Source organism: Perca fluviatilis, chromosome 18, assembly GCF_010015445.1.
Source record: "Perca fluviatilis chromosome 18, GENO_Pfluv_1.0, whole genome shotgun sequence".
Lineage (NCBI taxonomy): Eukaryota > Metazoa > Chordata > Actinopteri > Perciformes > Percidae > Perca > Perca fluviatilis.
Genome location: NC_053129.1, coordinates 25,761,901 through 25,788,154, shown reverse-complemented (window position 1 = coordinate 25,788,154; position 26,254 = coordinate 25,761,901). Strand labels below are relative to the sequence as shown.

Genomic DNA, 26,254 nt, shown 5'->3' with positions numbered 1-26,254 from the left:
AGACTGCAACACATTTTTCTTTTCACTTTTCCATCACGACCCATGCAGAATTTTACATGGTGTGCTATTTAAAAGTGTGTGCCCCTGAAGCAGGTAAAGGCTTAGGTACTGGTTCAAGATTACTTTGGCACACCATCATTAGCTAATAATCTGCAAGCTGACATTTTAGTCAAACACTACAGCAGCTAATTTAACCCTTGTGTTGTCTTCCCGTCAACCTTGACGCCTTCTTTTTGATTTTGCTTTTTCCAACATTTTAAATTGTTAAATTTTTCTTCTACACATTTTCAGTGCTTATTTCTACGTCCCATTTTTTTCAGATATAAAACAAAAATTGAAAACGGGTCAATTTGACCCGAAGTCAACACAAGGGTTAAGTGATTATGTCATTGTATCTGGCTAAAATGCTGTCATTTGCTCAGATGAGAAAATTGCGGACATTCAGTTTGTGGTGGTAAAAACTCTCCGTCTAGACAGTAAAACACCGATCCAGTCTCTAAAGCTACTCACCTGAAACTCGGGTTGGAGGGGCGTGGATGTCGGTGTATCAATGATGTCATCTTCCGGGGCAGTGATGCGCAGGAAGTCGATGTGTTTCGGTCTGGAGGGATGAGAAAGTGACCTGCAGAAGGAGAGAGACTCCTCGACCTCCTGCTGCCAGATCTTCTCCTGTCTCTGCAGCGCCTCATCTGGGGAAAAGGAGGCAAATTGGGATTAGAGCAGAAGCATAATTGCTAGGGAATCTTAAACTGCAAGTAAAAGTTGCACGCATCTGTTTTGTTTTTCCTTGTGATGAAGATATATTTCTTTAAAAGAAAAAAAACGGCATCAGTTCTGATTTGGGCAGAGTGCCAAATTAATCAACCCAGAGATCTCTGAGTCTCTGATCTCAAGCCCTGCAAGGTAAAACTTGTGTATTAAGCTATAGTGTCACCATGAGGATATAAGACATAACTTCAGCTAAAATAAATAGCAAAAACTCTCTCTGTTAAAGTTTTGCATTTCAAAACGTTGCTTCGCTTTATAATAGTTGTCACCCATGTCCAATGACTACTTCATTGTCCTCTACAGCATTGGGTCATAGTCAATGGTTGAGATGTGTATAAGATGTTATTCTCGTGGAAATGTTTTGTGCCTAATAAAGACATATGACTGATCAACTACCAACACCTGTTGAAGAGTTATTTTTTTTTTGATGTGCCGACCTCTACAGTGTGGAGAGTCTGAGTAGTGTAGTGTCTTAAGTGTACAAAATTCTTTAATTTCTAAATTCTCAATTGCTCATGTTTCGCATGTTTTCAGCAATGCCTCCAGAATGAGTCTGTGTTTATTTCTGCAATTATTTTAAAAAATATTTTTAAATATGTAACTAAATTATTTATGAAAATAATAAAAAAAAGACAGAAAAATAGTGCCTGCACCCTGAAACCTGCTCCCAAGATGTACATATTTAGCTAACTTAATAAATGCATACACATACTACATTAGCTATTTATAGAAATGTTTTGCTATTGTGTTTTATTAAGCATTACCACCCCTGTGTTGTATATCGGATGGATTACTGATGCAGACACCGGCCAAACATGCTAATTGAAAAACCATTAGAGTACACACTGCAGATTTACAGCAATGGATTTAATTATCACACAAAACTATTAGTAAAAAATCATTTGGATACATATGTAAGTAAATGTATCTGTTTTCTGTTGAACAATGCCCTTCCTAGGAGTTAGGAGCAATTAGGGAATTAGGGGTTTAAAGAGGCGCTATGCAGTTTTGGCCATTTCTTCGCTGTTTTCTCGCAGGTTTCTCAATAGAGCTCCCCCAACAGCTTCGGAATGGATATTTGGCAGCTCCTATGTGTACTCGTTTCTGACTCCTCGCTCGGGCAGTCCGCCGTTTCTTTTTTCTCTGTTCCTCCGACAATGCTTTCCTAGCTTTCTGTTGTTTTTTTTAGCCGGCTCAGCCATGAAGATAGTGTGAAAAACTCCATCGCTACCTTGTTAGCCGGTTCCTGAATGGGTGTATGTGTGCAGTGCCGTGAAGCAATTCGTTACATCGTGAGACCTGATATCACGCAATACTTCCTGACGCTAAGGATGGCGGCCCGCCGGCTGAAAGTTGCAAGGGTGGTTTTTCCTCTCACAGTCGCTAGGGGGAAGCGAGACGACCACCTTTCAACCCGAAAAAAGTCATATAACCATTCCAATGACTCCAAAGCTGTTCAGTTAAGGTAAATTAAGCTAAAAAAAACCTGCATAGTTCCCCTTTAATTCCTACTCTGGCCAAGCTAAAAATGTACTGATGGTCCCGTGGGGCAATTTGGATAAAACATGTAACTAATACCAGGTGTGATCAAAGGCAGCTGAACCTTGAGGAGAGGACTGTTTTCCTTCACTTCCTGCATCCAGATTTTCCCCATTTATTGCCAAGCTGGTCACATAGTCCTCGCTCTATCTTGTGGGTACAGAGAAGAAGCTATTCTACAATAAATCCATCAGTATCATTTCAGATAAGAGCGCCAACAGAGATGCCAGTTGTGTGACATTCAGCGGACACATAACCGTCCTCAAAGCCAGATTAAACAGTTTATGGAAATGTGTTATGTGCTCAATTTGACCAGGATGAAAAGAACACAGGATTTTGAGATTAAACCCCTCAGAAGGCTCTGCTTGTCTTTCCTCTTGCTCTAATCATCATCCTCTAAAGATGTGTTGTTATTTCACAAAGCTCAGAGCATTAATCCTATTTAGATAGCCGGGCGTCCTGCTGCACAGCCTGGCCAGGCTCTCATTTCCTAAAAAGTGAGGAAGAGACATCCAATTACATACTGATCTAGCTGCCAGACTCGAGCAATCATTTCAGTGAGTTACAGTTTTATTCATTAGCATATACTGTGTATACTGCATATACTCAACACTGTTTCTGCATATACAGTATATTGAATAGCAGCTCCTTGCTCTTCATTGAAACTACATGATGTTTAAACTGATATTACAACCTAAGACTCCACCATTTTACCTTATCAAATAGCAAACAATCTAGATGCCTTGTGCATCATTTTCTATAACTTTCCAAAAAACAATCCAGTCTGTGACATATACAGTACCTTTTGTAAATGTGGGGATCTCCTAGAAATTTAAAATAAGGTTCTGTTGGTTTGATCAAAGTTTAGCTGTACAGCATGAGTTTGTACTCTAATGACCAATGTTTATTTTTCAACTATAAAATCCATGCCCAAAGATGCTCCAACATTGTATCATGTAATCCACATTATTATGTTTCTTTTGCATCTGTCGACAAAGAAATCCAACATGGTTAATTCTTATTACAAGACACACACACACACACACACACACACACACACATCTTTCTCTCGCTGTTCTTTCTTTAGAAACTCTGGCTGCCTCAGGTCAGTGCCAGCGCAGGACTACGAGGCTATATCCACATCAGGTGCTCAGTAGTACTTCATGCCTGAGTGAACACACACACACACACACACACACACATAACACACACACACACACACACACACACACACACACACACACACACACACACACACACACACACACACACACACGTGGTGGTATGTCAAAACCAGCAAGGGGTCATTATTTACAGGCTACCACACATCCTTAAGGTCTGCTTCAGCAGCTGTGGTGAGAAAGAGAGAGTGTGTGCATGCATGTGTGCGAGGATGAGACCAGACACCACCAGACTAAAGTCAGAGCATTACAATCAGAGCGTCTTAGTCAATGTTAAATCTGACATTCAGGACCCAGCATGTACCACCTTTAGAGCCGTCTGCTCTTCTACCTCTTCTGTTCCACTAATCAACCACTAAGTCAGCGCCATGCTGTTATGCACACGCATCCCTTTTTAGCTACAAAAAAAGGTATTTTGTCCACTTCAATCCCCCGTACGCAAACTGACCATGAAGCACAAAAACCGCTATGAAATCCTAATGCTTCAGAATAACCTATATACCGGTAGTCAATTTGGGGGGGGGAGTGTCTGTGATGTAACATCCTGTCAATGAAATGTGTTCACATTTCGCTATACTTTTACGCTGCAATTCTTTAAGAAGATTATATCGTTTTACTATCAAAAACTATTGATAGAGTATTGTCAATTGTCTATTATTGTAAACTGTATTGAATTCCATCTGCTGATGAAGATCGTATAAGGCTCTAGAGCAGCTACTAAGTGGACTTTGTGGTTCTCTCAACTGTTGTTTCCAAAAGGCAAGACTGACTTTGAACCTCAGCTTCAATTACTAATTTTGTTCATTTTTGATTACATATTTAATTACATATATATGACTTGTTGTCTGTTGTAATAGCATAATAAGCATTATTACCTGAAGAAAGTAGATAGTCTTGACTGGCCTCTGTCTCACTGTTGCGTCTGTACGTCTGATTCTGTTCACTCTTCCTGCTATTCTTCTCATCATTTCCTATCCCTGACACTGTGGTGGCGGAGATGACTTTTTCTTGCTGCTCGGTCAGGCTCAGAGGCAGAGAGCGCTGGCTGAGCAGACTGGATGTAAATAGAGGCGATAGGATGGGAGACATGCCTTCGAAGCTGCTAGATGTTCTTGGAGAGACATCCGGGATTGCAGACAGAGACAGCGAAGGTGAAAGAGAGGATGATGACGAATTATTTGGCACAGTAGAGGTGGAGTGGCCAGAATGTGACGGTAGATTCAGAGGCCTTCTTGTCGATCCTACAAGGTTTGGCTCGTAAAAAGTTTTCTTGGCCTCTGTGAAGGGTTCACTCTCTGATTTTGCTCCCTCCATCTTCAGGACCTGACGCAGACTCTGACTCAGAGCTTCACCCAGAGCTCGAAGCTCCTCAGCAAACAGAGGCTCGTCTTCATTGCAACCCTTCTCCTCGGTCTCCCCAAAGCATCCATCTGAGACAAACTGAGGTTCATCTTTCCCGTCACTGCCTTCTTTGATCCAGTCCGAACTGGTGAGACTCACCCGACGTATGATCCCTTCCACTTCCTCGATCTTGCCCATTACTCGCCATGCTGCAGCCTTCCCCATCTCCTCGTACCTCCATTGAGAGGACTTCTCCTCTACACCTTGTGCCTTATTGTCCTCATCTGTGTCTCTTGCTGCCTGCCAGATCTGGGTGTTTTGAGTATTCCTGTTACTTACTTCTGTCTTCCTAATGGGAGATATATACGTTGAGTACAAATCATTGTCATATTCTGAGAGGTCTGTGTCAGAGTCAGGGAGAGCACATTCTTCTTTCACAGATAAATCCTTTCTCTTTTTGCTGGAAGATCTATGAACATTTGCAGACGGAGCATCAGGCAGCCTCACTCTCCGTGCTGGCTTTATCTTCTTTGGAGTGGCCAGGACTTCTGTTCTTCTGTTCCTCTCCTCCAACAATGAAACTCTTTCTTTTCCCATGACTCTCTTTCTCCGGGCTGCAGGAGTGCAGACGATCGACCCGTTTTCCTCTAAGTCCCACTCTTCAAAGGTAGGAGAGCTCATTTTCCGGAGCTCTGTCAGCCTCCTCGCCTTCGGAGGTGCCTGTGGAGTCCCGGGTGTCATCCTGGAGTTATGTTGAAGGCCGCCGGTGTAAACAAGCCCATCCACTCTTCTCCTCCTCTTCCGAGGGATCTGCAGTCTGGGGGATTTCGGTAAAGCATCGCAACACTCTGCATAACCGTGAAAGTTAGGCTTAATCTTCGTGCCCTGTTGGTTTCCCATGCTCATAGAAGTCTGGCACTCCAAACACAACGGGAACAACTCTGTCAGCCAGAACTCAGAGGAGTCATCCAACACTGTAAGGGTTTCTTTCAAGTTCGAAAGGCCAAACTTGTCTGCTTGACCTGGCTTTACTGTTTCAGGCCGACCCTCCTCCTTGTAGTTGGAGGTTAGTCCTCCATGGTGCTTCAGAGGGGCTTTAAAGGGGGAAGCTGGGCCCCTGCAGTGGGAGAGGGATGGACTCACATAGCTCCTCTCCCTGATCGGGATGTAGAGGTTTAAGGTAGCATGAGTGCTCTCCATGATGTTATTTGATTACGACATTAAATGCAGGAGAGAATTCATTTACAGCATGAATGTATTCTTTGGAGTAGTTAGACCACTGGACAACATGAATCCTGACACAGAAAGATAAAGGTTTATTTTACATTTGTTTGAAATTAGTTAAATGTGTATGTGTTTACTTGTAGATAGTTTACTTGTCATAAGAAATAAAGCAGAATGAGATGTTTCTCAGGGTTCAAGACTACGCCACACCATAAAAACAGACTGTATGGGTGCACAAGAGAGAAGACATTTGAATATGTCAACTTAGACTTTGGGAAAATGTGAGACTTTCTAATTATTATTATTATTATTATTATTATTATTATTATTATTATCAGACATATGCACTAAATGATTAATGGAGAAGATAATAAGCAGATTAATCATTGATGAAAATGATCATTAGTTGCAGCACTATGACATCACAAACAGACCCACAGTATACAGGTTTGTTCAAAGATAATATGCATGTGAAAGAAATATATATATATTTCTCTAGCAGTTCTAACATGTTATTATTCACTTACTTTTATCCGTTGCATCTCCGTGCAGCAGCAGGTCCCTCCTCTGTTGCAGCGACACTAAGGTGACAGAAGACAACCAACAGGTTCCATCCAATCAGCGCTGTTCGTGAGAATTCGAATGACTCCTATTGGCTCCTCAGATAAGACTCCCTACCGTTAATGCTCTGATGACTGTACTGAGGTGGAGCATTTAAACAAACAGACGGTATAGGCTCAGTGAGGATTTTGCTTCTAATCAATCTAATCCTCTTGACATCGATCTACTGGATCAACACAGTAAGCCAATTAGCTGTGTTAGTATTTGTGATTTGACAGATACTTTTTTTGCAATGGCTTTTCTTCTTTCTTGACAAAGACAGTCATGCACACACAAGAAGTAGACAAGAAAAAGGATATTTTACTTAAGTAAAAGTAACAATACTAAAATGCAAACTACTCCATTACAAGTAAAGTCCTGCATTCAAAATCTTCCTTAAGTAGAAATAAGTATCATCAGCAAAATACATTACATACGATACATACGTTATAGTATCAAAAGTAAAAGTATGCATTATAATGTACAGCAGAAAGGCCCCTCTAAACTTTAAATTAATATATATTATAATATTGTCTTGATATTACTGAAATGTAGTGGAGTAAAAAGTACAATATTTCCCACTGAAATGTTGTGAATTCAAAGTATAAATTAATGGAAAATGGAAAAGCACAAGTATCTCAAAATTATATATATAATCTCTTACCTGAAACATGGAAAGTCATATCTGCCCTCCTGCCACATTGACCGTGGACTCTATTTAGGTCAACTGTGCACCATGCTGAGCTGCACACTGGTCAGTGCACACCAGGCTAATCTGACCTACTAGCCTGCTGCCTTTGATGGATTACAGTAGTTTAAAGAAAGCAATCAGCTGTTAATTTCACTAAAACTACAGATAGTTAGGATAATTATGTGTTGGATTACTCAAAAAAAGACTAACAAATATGTAAATTGAATTTATATTAGCATGATTGATTGTTTAAATAGTATGGAGCACAAAACACAAAAAAACGCATTCACATAAAAACTAGACAGGCCTTCAGGTCATACATTATCCAATACAGTATACTGACTTACAATGGCAGACAGACATTAACTAACTTAACTGTGTGTGTGTGTGTGTGTGTGTGTGTGTGTGTGTGTGTGTGTGTGTGTGTGTGTGTGTGTGTGTGTGTGTGTGTGTGTGTGTGTGTGTGTGTGTGTGTGTGAAATTGGATTGGAGGTAGGCTGCACCTTTTGATTCCAACATGGAGGAGGCTTTCTACACCAAAGTAGTTAAATACCAACCGCTCCTAAACACCATCTCAGAGCTAGGCTATAGGTGCAGACTACTCGTTTTCATATTTGGTAGCCTAGGACACACACACACACACACACACACACACACACACACACACACACACACACACACACACACACACACAGGTTGGTAGTAAGAGGGCTGCAACAACTTGGGATGGCCAAAAAGAGGGCTAAACAGCTTGCTATTATTGGCTCACACACTATGGCGGAGACGTTGCTACTTATACCCTTAAGAACTGAGTATTGTGCTTAGTAAGTGATATTGTGAAGACCTGCTGCATGCCACTGGTCTATGAGTTTGCATATGTATTGTACTGCATCTGTAATATTTGTGTCCCTTTACCATTTTTCTTCATGTGGACATACACAAATGGTGTGTGTGTGTGTGTGTGTGTGTGTGTGTGTGTGTGTGTGTGTGTGTGTGTGTGTGTGTGTGTGTGTGTGTGTGTGTGTGTGTGTGTGTGTGTGTGTGTGTGTGTTTGTGTGAATCAAAATAGATTTTCCCTTAACTTGCAGGGTGCAGTTACTGTGGTGTGTTTTTTACCTGTTTATCATAGCAAAATGTACATGTTTTTATAAAAACATCCATTTCTATGCCATAATATATGTTTTATATGGTAAAACAGAACAAAAAAAGTCAGATTCTGTTTTTTGTTACATTTTGGCTTTGTAGTGAAGTACACAGTTAGACTGTAAGTTCACTACATGATCACTAGATGTCAGCAATGTCTTGGCAGGAAACCTGATCTGGAGCTCCAGATTTTCTTGTGTCTCCTGATTAGTGATTGTGCACATATGGACACCTGACTGATGTGAATTGGCCATTGTTGACGTTAAAGGTAGATAAAATCAAGCTAATTTGGATGGATGGGTTTTCTGTGTTACAAACTGCACAGCCTCTGTGTGACATTTATTATTATAAAGCTCTAAAGTGAGTGAAATATTTTAGACGACCTTTTATACGATCCTAATGTTGTGAGATTTGAATTGGAAACTATAACTCATTGAAAAAGCTGCCTTTATTTCATTTAAAAATGAGAAACAATATGGTTCATATCTTACTAACATCATTTTTAAATCTAACATGTTTATCAAATCAAGTTAGTATAAATCAGTCAGTGTGGACAGGCATGGTGAAATGTCCCTGTTTCTCAGCAACACATCGCTTTAATAGAGCCACTGGTAGTTCTTCCTGCTAGTTTCAAATGACACATACAACTGCAGCCTAACTGATGATGACCGCATTAGACTTTTCTATAGTGCAATTAAAAACAGACATTGAGCCAACTTAAACATATAAATGATCTAAAAACACCTGAGTCTGAGTTTATCACACTTATTTCTATCAAAGGAATAAGCAAAGAACATAAGTAGCCTAAGTAAATAAGCAAGCTGGCAAAAAGTGAGGATACAGTAACATGTGCATAAATATAAATGTGCAATTAAGCAAGACAGTATAAGTGTGCTTAATCAGCAACAAACAGGCCAGTTGTGGTCTATTTCTGTAAACTAAAATGACATGTGATGTCCGCAGACTTTTGACACAAGTGTGATGTGTCAGCTGTATGAAGGGGTGAGGGAGGGTGAGGTGGCCATTAGTAACTTTACATTCAGCCCCCCATTCTAGTAGCTGTACCCTCTGACCACCATGCGTCATTGCCAGACAGCGAGCCGTTAGGTGCTGACTCAACTGACTTGGCAAAAGGAATTTCACCGCAAACATTTTAAAAGTAGAAGTATTTGAGCCCCTGAGCATCATCAAACGCCAGCTGAGCAGCATCACCACCACCTCCACCGGGGGTTCGTCCTCTGATGCTCCGGCTCCGTCCGCCCGCGGGTCCGCACTGCTGCTGCTGGCATCGGGGCGAAGGGAGGAGGGGGAGGAAGAGCAGGGAGAGAGGGGGGGTAGGTACGTGTGAGAGGAGAGCAGAAGAGAAGAGGAGGAGGAGGAGGGGGGTGGGGGCTCGGCCGGGCTGCCCTATATGGCTGTGGATGAGCTGTATGCTAATATCGGCTTGAGAGGCACAGCATCGCGTTTCTGCCGGCAGTCAGTGGTGGCTTCCAGAGTCTGTGCAGGCTCCTTCACAGCCATGGCTGAGGGCGGAGAAGGGGAAGACGAGATCCAGTTCTTGAGAACTGTAAGTAAAGATAATTTCATGGCTGCGTGCTGAGCCGTTTCAAAGCGTGCACTTCAGTTTCCTTTCGCCAATTAACGCCTTCACAGGCGACAGACAGCACATCATTTAAGTAAATCACCGATCCAAGTGGGATTATTGTGGAAGTTTTGGAAAGAAAATGCATCGTCAGTGGTTCATTTTGACTTTGCTTGTGCACGAATGATGATTTTGGTTTTTTTTTGGGGGGGGGGGTTGCCGCAGGTTGCACGCTGCACCCCGCGGCCACGGCGCACCTGTCGACAGGACTCTAGATGTGGGGAATCTCAATGAGACTCCCGTCTGCTGGGGCCCCCTTCTCATTTTCCACCCTTCATTGCTTTCTGATCGGTGTTGTTTTTCTCGAGAAGGCATTGGGCAAAAACATTTATTTTCTTCTATTCGGCTATTTCTTTCTTTTTATGGATGTATTCTCCTCCCAGGGGAGAAGAGTTTCCATAAGTTGTGCTCACACGCAAGCTACCTCCTGCTGATTACTATTTTAGTTTGACGCAGATTGCTTACGTTGTCTCTATGTGGTTCTGCACAGCAGTTATCCTTGTAAATGATATGACAGCTTGTATGTTGGTGTGGTGGAAATATCTGTTGCGCACGTATTCTTCTCTAACCTCATGAAGAATTGTGACCCAGGTGTTGCATGGAGAGCAAGGATTCTCATTTATTCAGCATGCCCAGCTGGTATAGCCTACCTGGTTTCATACCATATCATTCTGCATTTATTTTGTTGGCCTTATCCTGTGTTGATTTTAACTCTGCACATTATTTTTAGTCTACATTTTGTAAAAGTGTAGGTTTGAATCGTCAAATATCCTGTAATTGGTATAATTTGTAGTGTTACTGAAAACCTTGAACCTTATCCAGGACGCCTCATGTATCTGGGCCCCCACTTTCAATTGCCATGGATTTATAAAACACAACTGTCCATATGTCATAGCAGCTTGTTTTTACTTTGTTAAAAAGGAGGTTGCTCGTCAACAATTGAAATTCTCGGTGGAGTGCTAAACCCAAAATCCAATAGGCATGTTCCACAAAGTGAGGAAAAGGTATACATCTCAAGTTCCCAAATTTGTTTTTACTTTATTTTTGGGTTGGAATCTGTTGCTGTCTAAATAGGCTAATATGTTTATCAAGGTTTAGTATTACAAGGACTTTACCAGTGGTTTTCCATGATTTCGCCCTTTTTCTAATCACTACATTTACATCACAAGTAAGCATTCTGCAAACAATGCTGCTGTGATTTAGTTATGTGGATTAACAGTATTTTGCTCAGGCAACCATTGGCTTCAATTAATTTCTGTACGATATGAAAAACCTAGCCTATCGGTCGAAAAACATTTGGTTAACTGTAATGGGCTACATAGTCTCGCTTTGCCAGACCCTCCTCCAAAGGTTGCTGAAGGAGGGTCTGGCTACTCCACATCGCATTCGGGGATAGGAGTTAAACATGCTCTGGTTTAATGGTATTTCTTTAAACCAATCAGAATCGTCATGGGCTGCGCTAAACGCCGCACAGAGCCACTGCAAAGTCATGAGAGAAAACTCAGATTGGACAGATAGTCTAGCTAGCTGTCTCAATCTGAGGAGCAGTCAACAACAGTCCTCATTAATCCACCGAATTTAAAATTCCAACACAAAAAAAGCAGAAGGATACGGAAAATACATGCATCCGGCAGAATTTCCTGCGGCACCGGAGCGATCGCGGAAGTGGAACGTCAAGGAAATAGACTGGGCTACATAACTCAAGCTAGTTTTGACAGTGCGCTAATAGATTGCCATACAGAGAGGTTGGGGGACTTTTGAGCAGTAGCAGCAGAGGCCAAGATATCCTGACTTTTTAGTTCCTAGTAGTTAGTTCCTTGATCCTACATTTCCTATAATGCAACTTGATATATTCTCTTCTCTCAAAATACACTACCATTTTCACGCACTGTGTAATATTTCATGGCGAATAAAACCATTTTTTCATTTATGAAATGTGGCCCTTAAAGGAACTAAAACATGCAAACATGCTGGTGTGGACCCTTTTTAAGTGACGTTCTCTGTGTTCTGGTTTTACATTGGATGTCCATTTGGCTGAGACAGTGCACTCAAACCTCTAATGGCTTTGAGATGTTGATATACATAGTATATTATTAATCTATATGTAATCCCTGTGAAGGCTTGGCTGGTTGTTAGTGACAGGCAGGACCCTGCAGTTAACAGCTCCTATTTGTGATGCTAGTTATACGCTGACCCATGCCTCTCAGATCTACTGTCACAATGGCATCCCGGTTATCTCATGACAACAGCGGTTTGAGAAGGGGGGTTCCCCTGAGCTCCACATAGCCTTGTTATCAAACCTTGAAACATGCCCTCACAGGAAGCCCTAAAAAAAAGCGCTAATTGAAACACAATACAAATACAATCTGTTGAACATTATGGCATAAGCCTTTTTACAAATGGCATGTCTTTTGCTCAACTGATTGCATTTGTAGGGCTGTTTTTGTTTCAGTTTTGGAAGTCCTCCAAGTCAGATATTTATTTAAGAAATAAAATTGCAAAGTCTTCTGTGATTGGATGTGACTGTCAGGTGTTGATGGAAGTCCAGACATTGTGATTTAATTTCAGCACGGACGTCAGTCAGTCTCACCTTGCTGTTGATGTGTAACGTTAGGAAAGCTGGCAGCGATGAGAGCTTCTCTGTCTAAGGACACTGAGGAAAATGTGCCACTACTGCAGTCCCATCTGTAACTTTATAGACGCTGAAGCCGATAATAGAGATACTAAAGTTTAAGTTAATGACAAAACAACTCACCGTGCCTTGAAATCCTTTGCTTACTGATTAGGAATTACTTTTCTTGGACAGTTCTTTAACTCTCCAGAGATACATATTTTAATGGAAAAATGTCATACTACAGTGCACACATGCAAATGACTACAACATAGTATTTACTTAGGTGGTTTGGTGTTTACCTTAAAGCTTTAGTGCGTAAATGTTTGATATTAATAAACGTCCGTTACATTCAAGCAATTGCCAAATGAGTTGCTACAAAGCTAATTAAGACTATCAGCTCCACGCAACTCTCTCTGTATTTCTCAGTAGGACTATGTTCAGAAGATTGTGGCGTCCGGTGACTGTCCCACCAGAAGCTCAAGTGAAGATAATTACCTCTTCATGTTTTTTTAATCCTCCGGTCCTCCTTGGCTACTAGCAACTGCCCCGGGGAGGAGTGGGGACTGTGCACGATCACCGAAGGCTTGTATCATGACAGTTTTGTTTTCATTGCTTAGAATTCCTCATGGGTACGACATAAACTACGCACTATGGGTTTAGAAAATGATCCATGTTCAGCTTTGGCTTGTACTTCAAACATTGTTCTGGCTTGGCTCAACCGCGACCAAGAAAATGATAGCTCAGCGCTGGTCCCCCACTCACTTTGTATAAAACAGTGGTTGGTGTATTTTCTGGACATAAAAAACCAACATTGTTTTGGCTTTAATTTATGCAAGACATGTTCTCAGTCTGCTAACTCCAGTGTTATGAGAACACTTAGTGATAATTGCAGTGGCATCAGATAATGATGTGCAGTCACTTGTGTTATTAGTTGTATCGCTACCTATTGTTTGTGTTGCTGTATGGAACAACGACATTATATTAAACAAATAAGAAATATTACCTTGCTTCTTCACTGAAATGACATTAGAGTACATTGTCACAGTCAGGTGATAGTCACGTTTTATTGGAAATTGTAATGTAATGTGGTTGATCTATGTAAAATGTATTTTTTTAAATTAAAAAGCAGGTCTATTTAATTCAATTTTATTTATAGTATCAATTCATAACAAGAGTTATCTCAAGACACTTTACAGATAGAGTAGGTCTAGACCACGCTCTATAATTTACGAAGAACCAACAATTCCAGTAATTCCCCCAAGAGCAAGCATTCAGTGCGACAGTGGCAAGGATAACTCCCTCTCAGGAAGAAACCTCGGACAGACCCAGGCTCTTGTTAGGCGGTGTCTGACGATGCCGGTTGGGGGTGTGATGAACAGTGGCAATAATAGTCACAATAAAGATAATGGATCAGTGACTAGAAATAGTAGTTGTAGTAGTTCATGGCATAGCAGGGCACTGCAAGGTGTCACAGGATGTAGCAAAGCACTGCAGGGCGTAGCAGGGTGTAACAGGGCATAGCAGGGCACGCAGCAGTACCACGGCGACAGGCTGCAACCATGATTTGGGGGCCACCCTAATCCAAGGAAACATGCTGGGCGAAAAGAAAACATATGGACTCTGGGGAATAAGCTCCCCAGAGCTAGGTTAGTAACAAGCATTTTTGGAACATGGAAGCACACAGATGGAAAGAGAGGAGAGAGAAGCTCAGTGTGTCAAAGGAAGTCCCCCGGCAGTCTAAAACTATAACAGCATAATTACAGTAAGAGAGACAGGTTAAGGAGAGGAGCCTGGTCGGGATGGAACTCTCCCCAACCAGATCGGGCTGTACTGGCCTGTCTCCCTCTACTTTGAATGTATCATAGGTGCTATATAAATACTGTGAAAGTATCAAAACACTCAATTCACAGAGAAATGCACACAGCCAGTCGTCGGAAATGGGGCCTTCAAAGAAGCTGTCAGGACTTCTGAACGGTTGTGATGTCACAACTCTACTATATATATTGTTAGATAGTACCGCTACAGTCATTCCTTGTGGAAATTAGGATGCAGAGACTCATTTTGCACCAAAGTTCTTAATAAAATTAGAAAACAACACAGGAGTATACCAAAATAAGCTTTACCATGTGGTTATTTCATATAGACTATTTATGAAATTACCAGAAAACATGCCATATATATCGTTATCGAGATATGAGATGACCTATTGGGATAGAAGATTCTGGCGATATCTCCCTGCCCTATTTATTTTTTTTATTTTTTAAAGATTTATTTAGCTAGAAAGTCTGCTTTTGTTTACTTCTGTCTGAAATCATGACACCAATTGTTTCTATACATTGCCAACAATGTTGTGTGGTGAATTTCCACCGTTATCGTCAAACTGCATATGTGTGCTGTGTGAGAATGGAATGCTTGGCAGGAGCAGCTACAGTTACTAAGTGGGGTTAAACTAAAGGTTAATCAGTGTTTTTTCTGACCTTTTTTTTTTTTTTAGAAATATGAGGTTCAATTTTAACTTAGTTTTCCAGGTGAGCTACTGTTACATCTTTATTAAAACCAGGTGATCGAGGCTTGCAGTCCACCCTAAACTCCTCTGGGCTTATTTGGAGTTTATGTTCTGGAAGCCTTCTGCATACCAAGGCAAAGACTCTGGGGGTTTAAATTTAGCCTTTTTAAAGATGATGCTTCCACAGCACATACAGCTCTGCTCCCCTGGCACTAAACCACACCAGGGGAAGAGCTTGAGTTGGGGCAGCACAAGACCAGTGACTCTTTAACACCATGTTTATAGGGATGAAGTAGCATTTAGAAATCAAATGCTTGATACCACACGGTAATATACAGTAAAACAGTGTCAAAGTGATGGACAGTGTCAATGGGCTTTCAAGTTGAACACAGCAAAGTGTCTACAAATCTACAAATGTATGAATGTGGTGCAACTTCGTAGATTTCTGGTGTGCTTGGCACGTCGTGTTGGTTGTAAAGCTTTGCTTAAGGGTTTACTACTGAAGGGTAGCCTACGTCCGATTACTGTGTAATGCATGCAGGTGGCCCGGAGAAGATTGGAGTTTAGGTTTTGGATCTTAAACCAAAGGATAAAGAGTGTAAGCTTATGTTCTGATGAATGTTGTGATGACGGCGGGATTTGGTTGAGTTTCTCTTATGAAATTGGTTGAAGAGTTGTCAAAGTATGTATGACAAGAGTGGAGTCAAGTGTCCGTCAAAATGAGGGGGGGGGGGATACAAACCTTACAGGAGACCTATCTTAATATTACTACAACGATATTTCAAATACGTTAAAATAGTTTCTATGGCAATACCTCCGCCAAGGAGGTTATGTTTTCGGTTCAGTTTGTTTGTCTGTCTGTCAGCAGGATTATGGAAAATATTCATAAAACTTGGTGGAAGGGTGTGGCATGGGCCAATGAATAAATATTTGGAGCGGATCTGAATCACAGGCCAGATGATGATGATGATGATGATGATGATGATGATGATGATAATAATTTATTCAGGACACAAATGGAAGGTCCATAGTGCAATAAAAAGGACATTTACAAAAAATATAGCAATAAATATATAGTACAGTTCATATAAATTAATAAAAAGCTTCACCTGTAACAGGAGCGCCAATGTCTCCACAGTCTACAGTAGATGTATACCTGACAGAGCTAAAATCAATGTGCGCTAAAGCTTGTATAATTCTGTTATCTGAGACTGACATTCTACACATATATCGATAAATAAGATTTCTTATTAAGGCAGAACAGGTAGGCACACCAACACTAACGCACATTTGGCTAGCACTACACCATCTTGGTTGTTTTAGAAGCAGGATTTCACTTTCATTAACAATGCAAGATCTGGCATTTGGCATTGGTGGGGGTCTGCGCTCTCCAAGTGCCCTTTTAGAAATTATTTTCTTCAATTTCTTTCTGCAGTTGTGAGGTAATTGATTGTCTGGAAGCAGCGTATGATGAAATATGACAGAGTTGAAACTGGTTAACTCAAACACACTGCAATAATATTTAAAAATGTATAAAAAGAAAACCAAAGGGGGCCTTATGGTTTGATAATGATAATCTACAGAATCTCTGTTGACAATCATGTGCATAGTTACTGTATGTTAATAGCATATGCTAATACTATTTTTAAGTGTAACCATATTTTATGATGGTTTTTTTGTTGCCTAAATTAGTAATGTTTAGTTTCCACCAGATACTATTTTTATGAAAAAACACAACAATATGATAGCTGTTCTTGGGCTTTTGATCATATCACTACTTTCATCAGCAGGACAGAGTTGTCATGGAAGTTTATATGTTTATTTTTTTGAGTAGGCTAACTTGAGGATTTCTCGTCCACACTAGCTTAAAACTGTAACGTTAAAGTTAATTATTTCCCCTGAAAACAGCAACTGACGAAACAATCTCACCTCAGTCCTTTCAGTAGCTGTTCTAGGGCTTTTGATTATATCCCAATATTCAGTTTTTTGGTGAAAATGTTCAGTATGAACAGATTACAAAAATATCTCCCAAAACCTATTAAAATTGTCTAAGGAAAAGCTATACTAAATAATAAATGTGAGCTTATGGCTTCTCCTGATTGTTGGAAATTGAGCCCAGATATCTCAACTGTGCTACACAACCTGGAATAATGGAAAGTTAGAAGCACTATGGACTCGTCATTTCTCTGTGAAAATCTATACTATCTCAAAGTCATCATTCCAGCACAGTGTGCAGCATTTACTATATTGCACTAGTTGATGCCCTTGCAAAGTTTGCCTGTTCAATGAGAGTTGGAAAGTGAGACGGAGAGAGCGGCACCTCAGGTGAACCTCCCTCAGATTGATTTAAATTGAATAGGAAGGATTTCCTCTGTATTGATTGAGCAGGCTGCAATGGCAAAGCTACAGTGTGTTCTTTGGCAGCTCCGGCTGAAGGACAACGAGCCTGCGGCCATCCCCGACCCACAGACTGTATAACAGTCTATGCCCCGACCAAGTGTAACTCTCCTTCATGATTTTAATGTGTAAATGAGATTTGAGGGGTTTGACTGGGGGCAGCTCTGTTTAGTTAAATAACAGACTTATCGATCACTTAAGAATAGATTATTTGTTAGATATTTAATGCAGGATGAGCTCCTATTTGGAGTTGCATTAAAATGTATGGAGTTGTTTGAAGATTTGTAAAAACTAGTTTCAGAAGAAGATTAAGAACTAAACTAATTAACTGCAAAATAATCTATTGGCTTGTAATGTTAAATATATACTAATGGTGCCTACTATTACATTATGTTTCTACTTCTACTAAAATGTAACACATTTAATTAGCTAACATTATACAATCAAAATCAATACCTTGTTTTGAATATTGGCTCTAAATGCACTTACTCAACAATGTCATTCCATACTGTGTGCATCAAGTTTTACACCATAATCCAAAATACAAATTAATTTAACTTTGGTGTTCCAGTTTCAGCAGGAACCAACAGTGCAGTATGTTGTTGTGGTGGTCCAAGCTGAGTTAGCAGTAGAATCTAGGAGCAGGGCAGCCTGAGTGGACACTCAACCCAAATCATTACCTTCATTAATCAACAGAGGACTGAAAAAGGTGCAGACAGTGAGCCTCTTTAAGTGTCTTCTAGGTCACTGGGTTTTTATTTAACACCTACAAGCTTGTTGTCAGCTCTGTGCATGGCCATAATGGTTTTCTTCTATAAACCAGTTAGCATTTTTTTTAGCCTTTACTATACCACCTTTAAATGCCCCTGAAAATGTATTTTCTTAACCTACCTCTTACTGTGTGAAATGGGGATGCTAGATGAAATCATAGGTTTTTTTTGCTTTTTTTTTTTGCTGGTTTGAAGTGGACGGGGCTCAGTTGGAAAAAGGCGATGTCACTCACTTCTGTGCACCAATCGGCAACATTAGAATCGGAATCTGATGACAGTTTGTGGTTTAGTCACAAACCAACACAGTCCTAAAAAAGCAAATATGAATCCTACCTGTTAAAAAAAAAAAAACATTGACAGTTGCTTATTTAGTCATGAATATTTAGTGTTATAGAGAAATACTTAAACCTGCAATAACTGATCCTTTTGCCACTTTGGGGCGGCGAAAACCAGTTGTGAACACAATATTGACATATCATCAAGTCAATTTGGTGAACTTGTTAGCAAACAGTTGCTTATTTACACATCCAGCAGTTACGGAGCAACATTAGCATCCAATTGGAGTCGTGTTTGTGTCCACCCGATACATGTAATATCAGTATGTTCACTCTCTCTTAGCTCTGCCTCTGGTCTCCACCAACTACGGAGGGCAATATCTGTCTCTTTTGCTGCTAAATGCTCCACTATGTTCACCAGATAGTCATAACTTTGTCTTTCCTTCGTTTGGTGCTGAGTAGGTAGTGTACAGTGGGCTTTTAGAGCTTTTTTGCCGAAGCTGCCAGCTGTGGTAAAAAACGATGCTATAAGATTCAAGATTCAAGATTTTTATTTGACATTTATGCTTACACCAAACAGTCCAGGCACATACGAAATGGTATATGAGGGTAAATGAAATAAAATAAAATAAGGCAAAAAATGTAGACACTATACAAAGTGCACAAAATATAATAAATTCTGAATACTGTGTATGAATACTACTGTAAACAAGGAGCTTGTAAACATACTATACCAAAAAGAAAAAAACTGACTGTTAAGAGTAGAAGTAGTAAATATAAACAGGTTATAAAACACTTTCCTAAGGGTGGTGTGTCTGTGACAACTATGGGGGATATTGCATTTGTCAAGAGAATAAATATTGCCGTCAGAGAAACCGTCACGAGAAAAAAGAGCCGTCCGAGTCAACCACAACATTCAAGTTGTGGGCCGGACAGCTAAACAATAGGATGAAACTATGAAATGGCTTTCACATTGTCATTTGATGCATAGTGTTCATAAGTATATTGATTATAGGCGCTTATAAGATTTCAAGTTTTTTTCAGGGGCTTTAAGTTAGCTGAGCATGAAAGCTCTTTTACAGGAAGGCTTGCAACACAGTCACTGAAGAGCTCTGCTGGTGCAGTTGGGTGCTAGCCTTGCTTAAAGGTCCCATGACATGGTGCTCTTTGGATACTTTTATATAGACCTTAGTGGTCCCCTAATACTGTATCTGAAGTTTCTTTCCCGAAATTCAGCTTTGGTGCAAATCTACAGCCACTAGAGCCAGTCCTACAATGAGCTTTCCTTAGTATGTGCCATTTCTGTGTCTGAAGCTATTGAGGAGGAGAGTGGGAGTGGCAAGGTGGAGGGTGGGGGTGTGGCCTTGACCAACTGCCACTTTTCTCGTTTGAAAGCCATGATGTCTCTCTCTCATGGGTTGGCCAAATTCTCTGGGCGGGCAAAGCAGAGAAAGGGGAGGTAACCTTGCTTGTTATGACCTCATAACAAGCAGATTCCAAAACGGCTCATCTGAGCTTTCATTTTCTCAAAGGCAGAGCAGGATACCCAGGGCTCGGTTTACACCTATCACCATTTCTAGCCACTGGGGGACCATAGACAGGCTGGGGGAACTCATATTAATGTTAAAAAACCTCATAAAGTGAAATTTTCATGCCATGGGACCTTTTAAGGGCACCACAAAGTAATGGTAAGGAGAGGATCAAGCACTCAATCACTTTAAACCCCAATCGCTTCTTAGAAATTATCCATTGTTTAAATTACTAATGCCATTTAAATTATATTCTGACACAAGGGATTTAGGCATAGTTTCACTTTCAGAAAACATGATTCTGTGTCACGTTTATAATAATTCACTCATCTTTAGTTTTTTCAGTAAGCCCACCAACATCTTAGAAACACCATTTTCTATTTGCTGGGTGCGTTCAACCATGACAGCCGCTGTCTAGAGACGACATCTTGTAGCTTGATGGATCTGAAAAAATGTTTCCAGCCCTTGTAAAGGAGGGAGGTTTACCTTGTCACAGACTGCCGCTGATGTATTACCAAACACTTTAATGCTCATTGAATGTATATCTCGTCACGTCCCCTAATTGACCGGCAGCTATCCGGTCTGTCTGAGGAATGAAAGTCTGTGACCTCTGTGTAAACTTTATTCCGGGAAAAAAAAAAGTACTCTCCTTTTCATGTTGCTGATGGAGGGTAAAAAGAACTGTCGGCCTGGGTCATGAGCTGAGAGCTTAGGGGGAGAAAAGAAGGCTTAAGTTTGCTTCATGTGAATGTTATCACTTCACCTGATCTACACTTCTTTTTCACCTCAAAGCCAGACACACACTCCTCTATCTACCTCTTCACACCCCTCTCGCCTGTGTCCGCTCTCTCATCAGACAGGATGATAGACTTTAGAGAGGCTCCAGCTTCGTCCCTGACCGGAGGGCCCCCATTTCTAAGCGCTTCTGCTGAGGTGGACACTTCAGCCTTGCGTGCATGGGGGGCCTCTATTATTTAAAGCAATATGCGTACAGACTAAGCCAAGAAAATCCAATTTGTTATAGGAACACCATATAAATCTCAGACTCTGTGATCCATGGCAGCGTACTGCGGGGCAAAACCTGCTTGACTGCGGAATTTTATTTCATTTTTTAATACAGAGCTCAAATGTGCGGTGCATAATTCATTTTGATGATGCTCGTCTCAGACATGCACACACACTTATATGCACAACAACACACATTTGTGTGCATGCGCGTATGTCTGCACATAACGTGGGACAGGGATGGCATAAGGTAAATGCATCTTCAGTGACAAATCCTGAAGTCAGAAAGAATATGTAGTCTTTTGGTGAGAGCAATATCCTGCAAAAAGAACCTACTGATTGTGGCATCTCTGAACAAGACTGCTTAGGTCCTCTGTTCTAATGTTTCTCTATCTGAGAGGTCCATAATGTGTCTCATCTGCATTCAGGAAAAAACGCACATTCATGTCATTATCTGTAATAAGTATATGTGCTATGTAAAGCTGTTAATATGAAATGAATGGTCTAAATCTTGACATTTTCCTGCTAGCACACACTGCGGCTCCACATTGACTTCCTTCTGTTTGTACTCTGGAGCTGAATGGCTGTTGGGTTAAGAGACTTAATCTCATTCATTGAAACATCTTATGAATCAGTTTCGTATGACAAAAAGCAGTCTGGCTTTTGTAGAAAATGACTGGAAATGCAGCCCACTCTCAGTGGAACTGCTACTACTGCTTAAACACAGAACTGAGTAGATGAACTGTTGTTGTGCATCAGAGTGCCGTGAAAGAACATTATATCTCTTTCTGTTGCCTACTCTTGCTCCATCTTCATTTGTCTGTCTCTTTCTCCAAAGACATCAATATTTGAACCAAATGAATGGCTAACTTACAAAGTTTTTCTCCCAGCCTTCCACGTCTACCAACACTGATCTTACTCACTAATCATTGAATAGTGATGTGTAGGCTTTTATTTTGAATGCCTTATATTAGACTTCCCTTCATATAAATAGTAATTACTTTTTGTCAAGAAAAAAAACTATAAGGTCACCTGTCTCCATGGCATTTATTCATGTACTGTACTACATAAACTTGAACCCTGCTATTTCTTGACCGACTAACTGGAACAACTGCTATTTATGACATTTACAAAGACTTGGAAGTTACATGAATGTTAGTCTCGCTTTGCCAGACCCAGCTCCAAAGCGCGCTGGAGGAGAGTCTGGCTACTCCACACAGCGGGGATGGGAGGAAAATGTGCTCTGGTTTATTGCCATTTCTTTAAACCAATCAGAATCGTCTTGGGCGGTGCTAAGCACCGCAGAAAAGCAGCAGTGCCGCTGCAAAAAAGGCTCGGAAGGAACTTGTTTTGGTGGAACGTGTTCGTTTAAAAGTTGTTTTAGGCGTGCAACAGAAAACTCAGATTGGACAGATAGCCTAGCTAGCTGTCTGGATTTACCCTGCAAAGATCTGAGGAGCAGTTAACCATAGTCCTCATAAATCCACCAGTTTAAAATGCCAACACAAAGGAAGCCCAAGGCAACGGACATACAGCCTAAATGAGTGAAATCCGGCGGATCAAGTGGAACGTCAAGGATATAGACTACGTGAATGTTGACTCAATGTCCACTGTCTGTCACTCGAAGATAAGGAGTACTATCATTAACGTTAAAATGGATTTGAGATTTATTAAACCACTTAATGAATCCTGGAGTCAAATAGCTTGGTAGACCTGAATGGTTAGTCTTGTACGTACCTTGTTTTTTAACAGATTTGTACATGATTGGACCATTTGTTTTACCTCAGAGATAATTGAGCTGATCTTAATTATGGAGCCAGTCAGACACCATCACCACATTTACCCAGCCTATAAATAGAGATCTGTTGCATCCCCGTTTCTGTTTTGAGATGTATGAAGTCGCTGCAGGTGCAAACAGTGTAGTCAACTGTATTGACTAACTGATCTGATTAAATAGATGGAGTAGTGACAGACTGGTGCAAAACCTGCTAGAGTATCGCTTTCCCATGAACCAGATATACAGTGTCTCTTTGGCGGTAGAAAATATGACTGTCAAGCTAAAATGTCAAATTGCTAAAAAGCTATTTTTTCAGTCCCCCTCCATCTCTCCCCCTCTTGTTTACATCTTCATCTTTTTCTGTTTTGGCTTCAAGTCCTATTTTCCCCTGTCATTGCACTTTGTCTGGTTCTCTGCTGCCTTTTAATCATTTTTTTCACACTCTCATCACTATTTCTCCCATTTCCTACAGCTCTAGGATGTTTCAATTCTTTTAACATAGCCTACTGTAAGGTTGTGAATAACAACTTGGTTATCTATAGTCAGGTGCTTGTGGTTGACAGATCAATCATTAGTGCAGAGCTCTGTGCTAGCTGTGATACTAAGTTTATATCACAATTTTTGGATACAGGCTCTAACAGAAACTAGCATTTGACTCTCACTTAAAATACGGTGCTCATATAGGCACCAATGTCAGCCTTTATCTGGCTTATCAGGTTGTCGTTTTCACACATCTACACTGTATCTACTTTTCTCTCCATGGTGTGAGCTAAGCTTCACTAAAAACATGTAGCTCAACCTGCACTTAGCACCCTGCCTGACATTTACGAGAAACACGACTCCTGAGCAGTCAGAGCAATTCAGACAGACTACACACAGACAGTGTGAACAAGGAGACCAAACGTGCTGGGATTTTCTTAATTGCCTTCAGTGTTTAACCCCCAATCTGCCTTTTTTTCAATTGTGCCTGTTGATCTCCACTGAGCATGTGCAAAGCATGCATGTCAAAATAGCAGCGCTGAGGGATTGAACAGATTCACATTTTCTCAAGTTCACATTGGTGGCAGCAGCGGGTGAGTTGTGGGAGTTTATTTGGCACGCCAGAGCATCTGTAGCTCTCAGGTTTCGGCTGGTGGATGCATCGGGCGGCACACACACACACACACACACACCCACAGATACACCTGTCACTGTCTGTTAAGGAGACACTGGCTGCTTAGTGAATGAAGAATAAAAATAATAGAGCAAGAGAAGAGTGGGAAACGTTTAGGGTCTGTTGAAGACAAGTGCCAGTGGTTGTTTAACCAACGCTCTAAACCAGAGTGGCACTATCTTGTTTGATCGGGTGGAGGATTGTCGGACCTGCAGGATCTAAAGAGAAATCGAGGGGTAGTGATGATGGGTGGGGTCGGGTTGGGAGAGGGCAGGGTCAAATTCCCGCTCTACACTTGGAAGCTGGGTAAAGCAGCCACCCAACCTCCTCCTGCTGCAGGCCAGGGCCCTATACATAGTACTGATGCTGTTCTTTAGCTGTCTAGCAGATGGTCCCACTGCTGCTGCGAGGATCACTTTGCCTCAGATTTGCCAGATTCTCTGGCTTGGGATCAAGTCAGGGGTACAGAGAGAGACAGAAAGTGTCTTAAAGTGTCTCGGCTGTGGGTACACATGGTTATTTCATTAGTTGTTGAGATCGGATCATAGCGATTGGATTTTAACGAGAGAACGCCACTATGTACAGTATCCTTTCTTGGCATTAAACCCTCCCATACACACTGGGTATGTACAGTATGTTGGCATTATCATCCATTCTGCTGTTCTTCCTACTGCCTCACACTTTCTCAGATGACTGGGTAGCTTTTTGATCCTAGTGCAATTCTGACCACTTCTGGTTCTGAAGTGTTCTGAAACTGCACTTTAAAGTGAGAAAAAGTTTTGTTGTGTTGTTGCCTGGCTTTCAGTGTAGCATTTTAGTGATCTTGTAATATTATATAAGGATTTTCCATACTAACAAATAAACATTTCATATAATTGGTCCCATGTATACAACAATTTGGCCACCTGTTAGCAGTTTTATGAGCCTTAAAAAAGGCATGCTACATACACACATAGTTATGGCATATGCCACTAATGGTGCCAGGTCCTGGTGGGTTCATAAGGCCACCACAATTTCAAACATCTGAAAAGAAAGAGGTGTATTTACTTGATTTTAAAGAGGTGACAAGTCTTCGTTCATCCCGTGGCCATATTGAGTTTCCCTATCTGTAGCCTGAAACAACAAGCTGTGCTTCCTCCATCACACAACTACCGGGAAAGCTGCAGCAGTGATTCGGAGCCAACATTGATGCTTTCTGCTATCAGTAATCACCTCCCTGAAGCCCAAAGTTGGGTCTTTGGGTATTTCAAAACACTGCTGGTATGGACTGCTGTGCCAGCTCAGCCCCTCAATCCACTTCACTGTGACATTTAACTTTACTGTGCTTCACTTTGTTCATTAAAAGTGCTTGAAGATAGACTTTTTATTGCCCTGCAAGAGAAACTGACCAAAGTATATCTTTAGAAGGTTGTTGAATAAGACTTGAATAATTTGCCTTTTTATGGGATCAGCTCTAATTGGACCACTAATCATTTGTTTATTAGTCAATTTCAGTCACATGGTTCTCTTTAAGCAGCGTTTCTGTGGAAAAATATTGATCACATCTCTAAAGCAGGAATTACTTGATCTGTACATAATGGTGATTTTGTTCATCATATTTTACCATAAGTAAAAAAATAAAGTAGAAAAAGATTTATTCTAGCCTTCAACTACTAATTTGTAGTGCAAGGTTTCACAAGAACAGCTTCATACTGCTTGGTTAATACATTCAAAGTGTGTAATTGTTCAGGTAGACGATAGTACAGTCAGAACCTTTTTGATTGCAAACACCTCCTACATAAACCAGAAAGACAGAGGATATCATTTGTGATGCACCACCAACATATAATGTGAACACCTCACTTTAGGGTTAGCTCCTCCTACAATGTCTGTTTGAACTTTTACATCTGCTGAAAGAGACGAAAAATCTCGACGAAAAGTCTCTATTCCTAAAAAATTATTCTGGACACCTTTTCTCTTTGTTTCCATTTGATTTCCATCTGTACAGCAGTGTTAAAATTCAAACTTTTCTCATTTTATTGTTGGATACAGGAGACATAGTGAATGCTTTCTAATGCAGGAATAACGGTATAATGAGGTGCATTCAAGAAACTGGAAAA

General features: G+C 40.8%; 2 protein-coding genes across 9 annotated transcripts in view; one reads left to right on the top strand and one right to left on the bottom strand.

Annotated features, from left to right (window-relative positions):
- Positions 1-7,373, bottom strand: part of fmn1 (formin 1) — a 29,141-nt gene extending 21,768 nt beyond the window's left edge. Inside the window, exons 1-4 of the mRNA XM_039781525.1 lie at positions 7,318-7,373; positions 6,581-6,634; positions 4,364-6,124; positions 511-689 (exon numbers count right to left, since the gene is read on the bottom strand). Coding sequence (XP_039637459.1) covers positions 511-689; positions 4,364-6,029 — 1,845 coding nt within the window. The 5' untranslated portion in view covers positions 6,030-6,124; positions 6,581-6,634; positions 7,318-7,373. The remainder of the gene's footprint in view (positions 1-510; positions 690-4,363; positions 6,125-6,580; positions 6,635-7,317) is intronic.
- Positions 7,374-9,897: 2,524 nt separating this feature from the next.
- Positions 9,898-26,254, top strand: part of ryr3 (ryanodine receptor 3) — a 127,704-nt gene continuing 111,347 nt past the window's right edge. For all 8 annotated transcript variants that reach the window (XM_039781518.1, XM_039781516.1, XM_039781517.1 and 5 more), the window contains exon 1: positions 9,898-10,054. In XM_039781518.1, coding sequence (XP_039637452.1) covers positions 9,899-10,054 — 156 coding nt within the window. In that variant the 5' untranslated portion in view covers position 9,898. The remainder of the gene's footprint in view (positions 10,055-26,254) is intronic.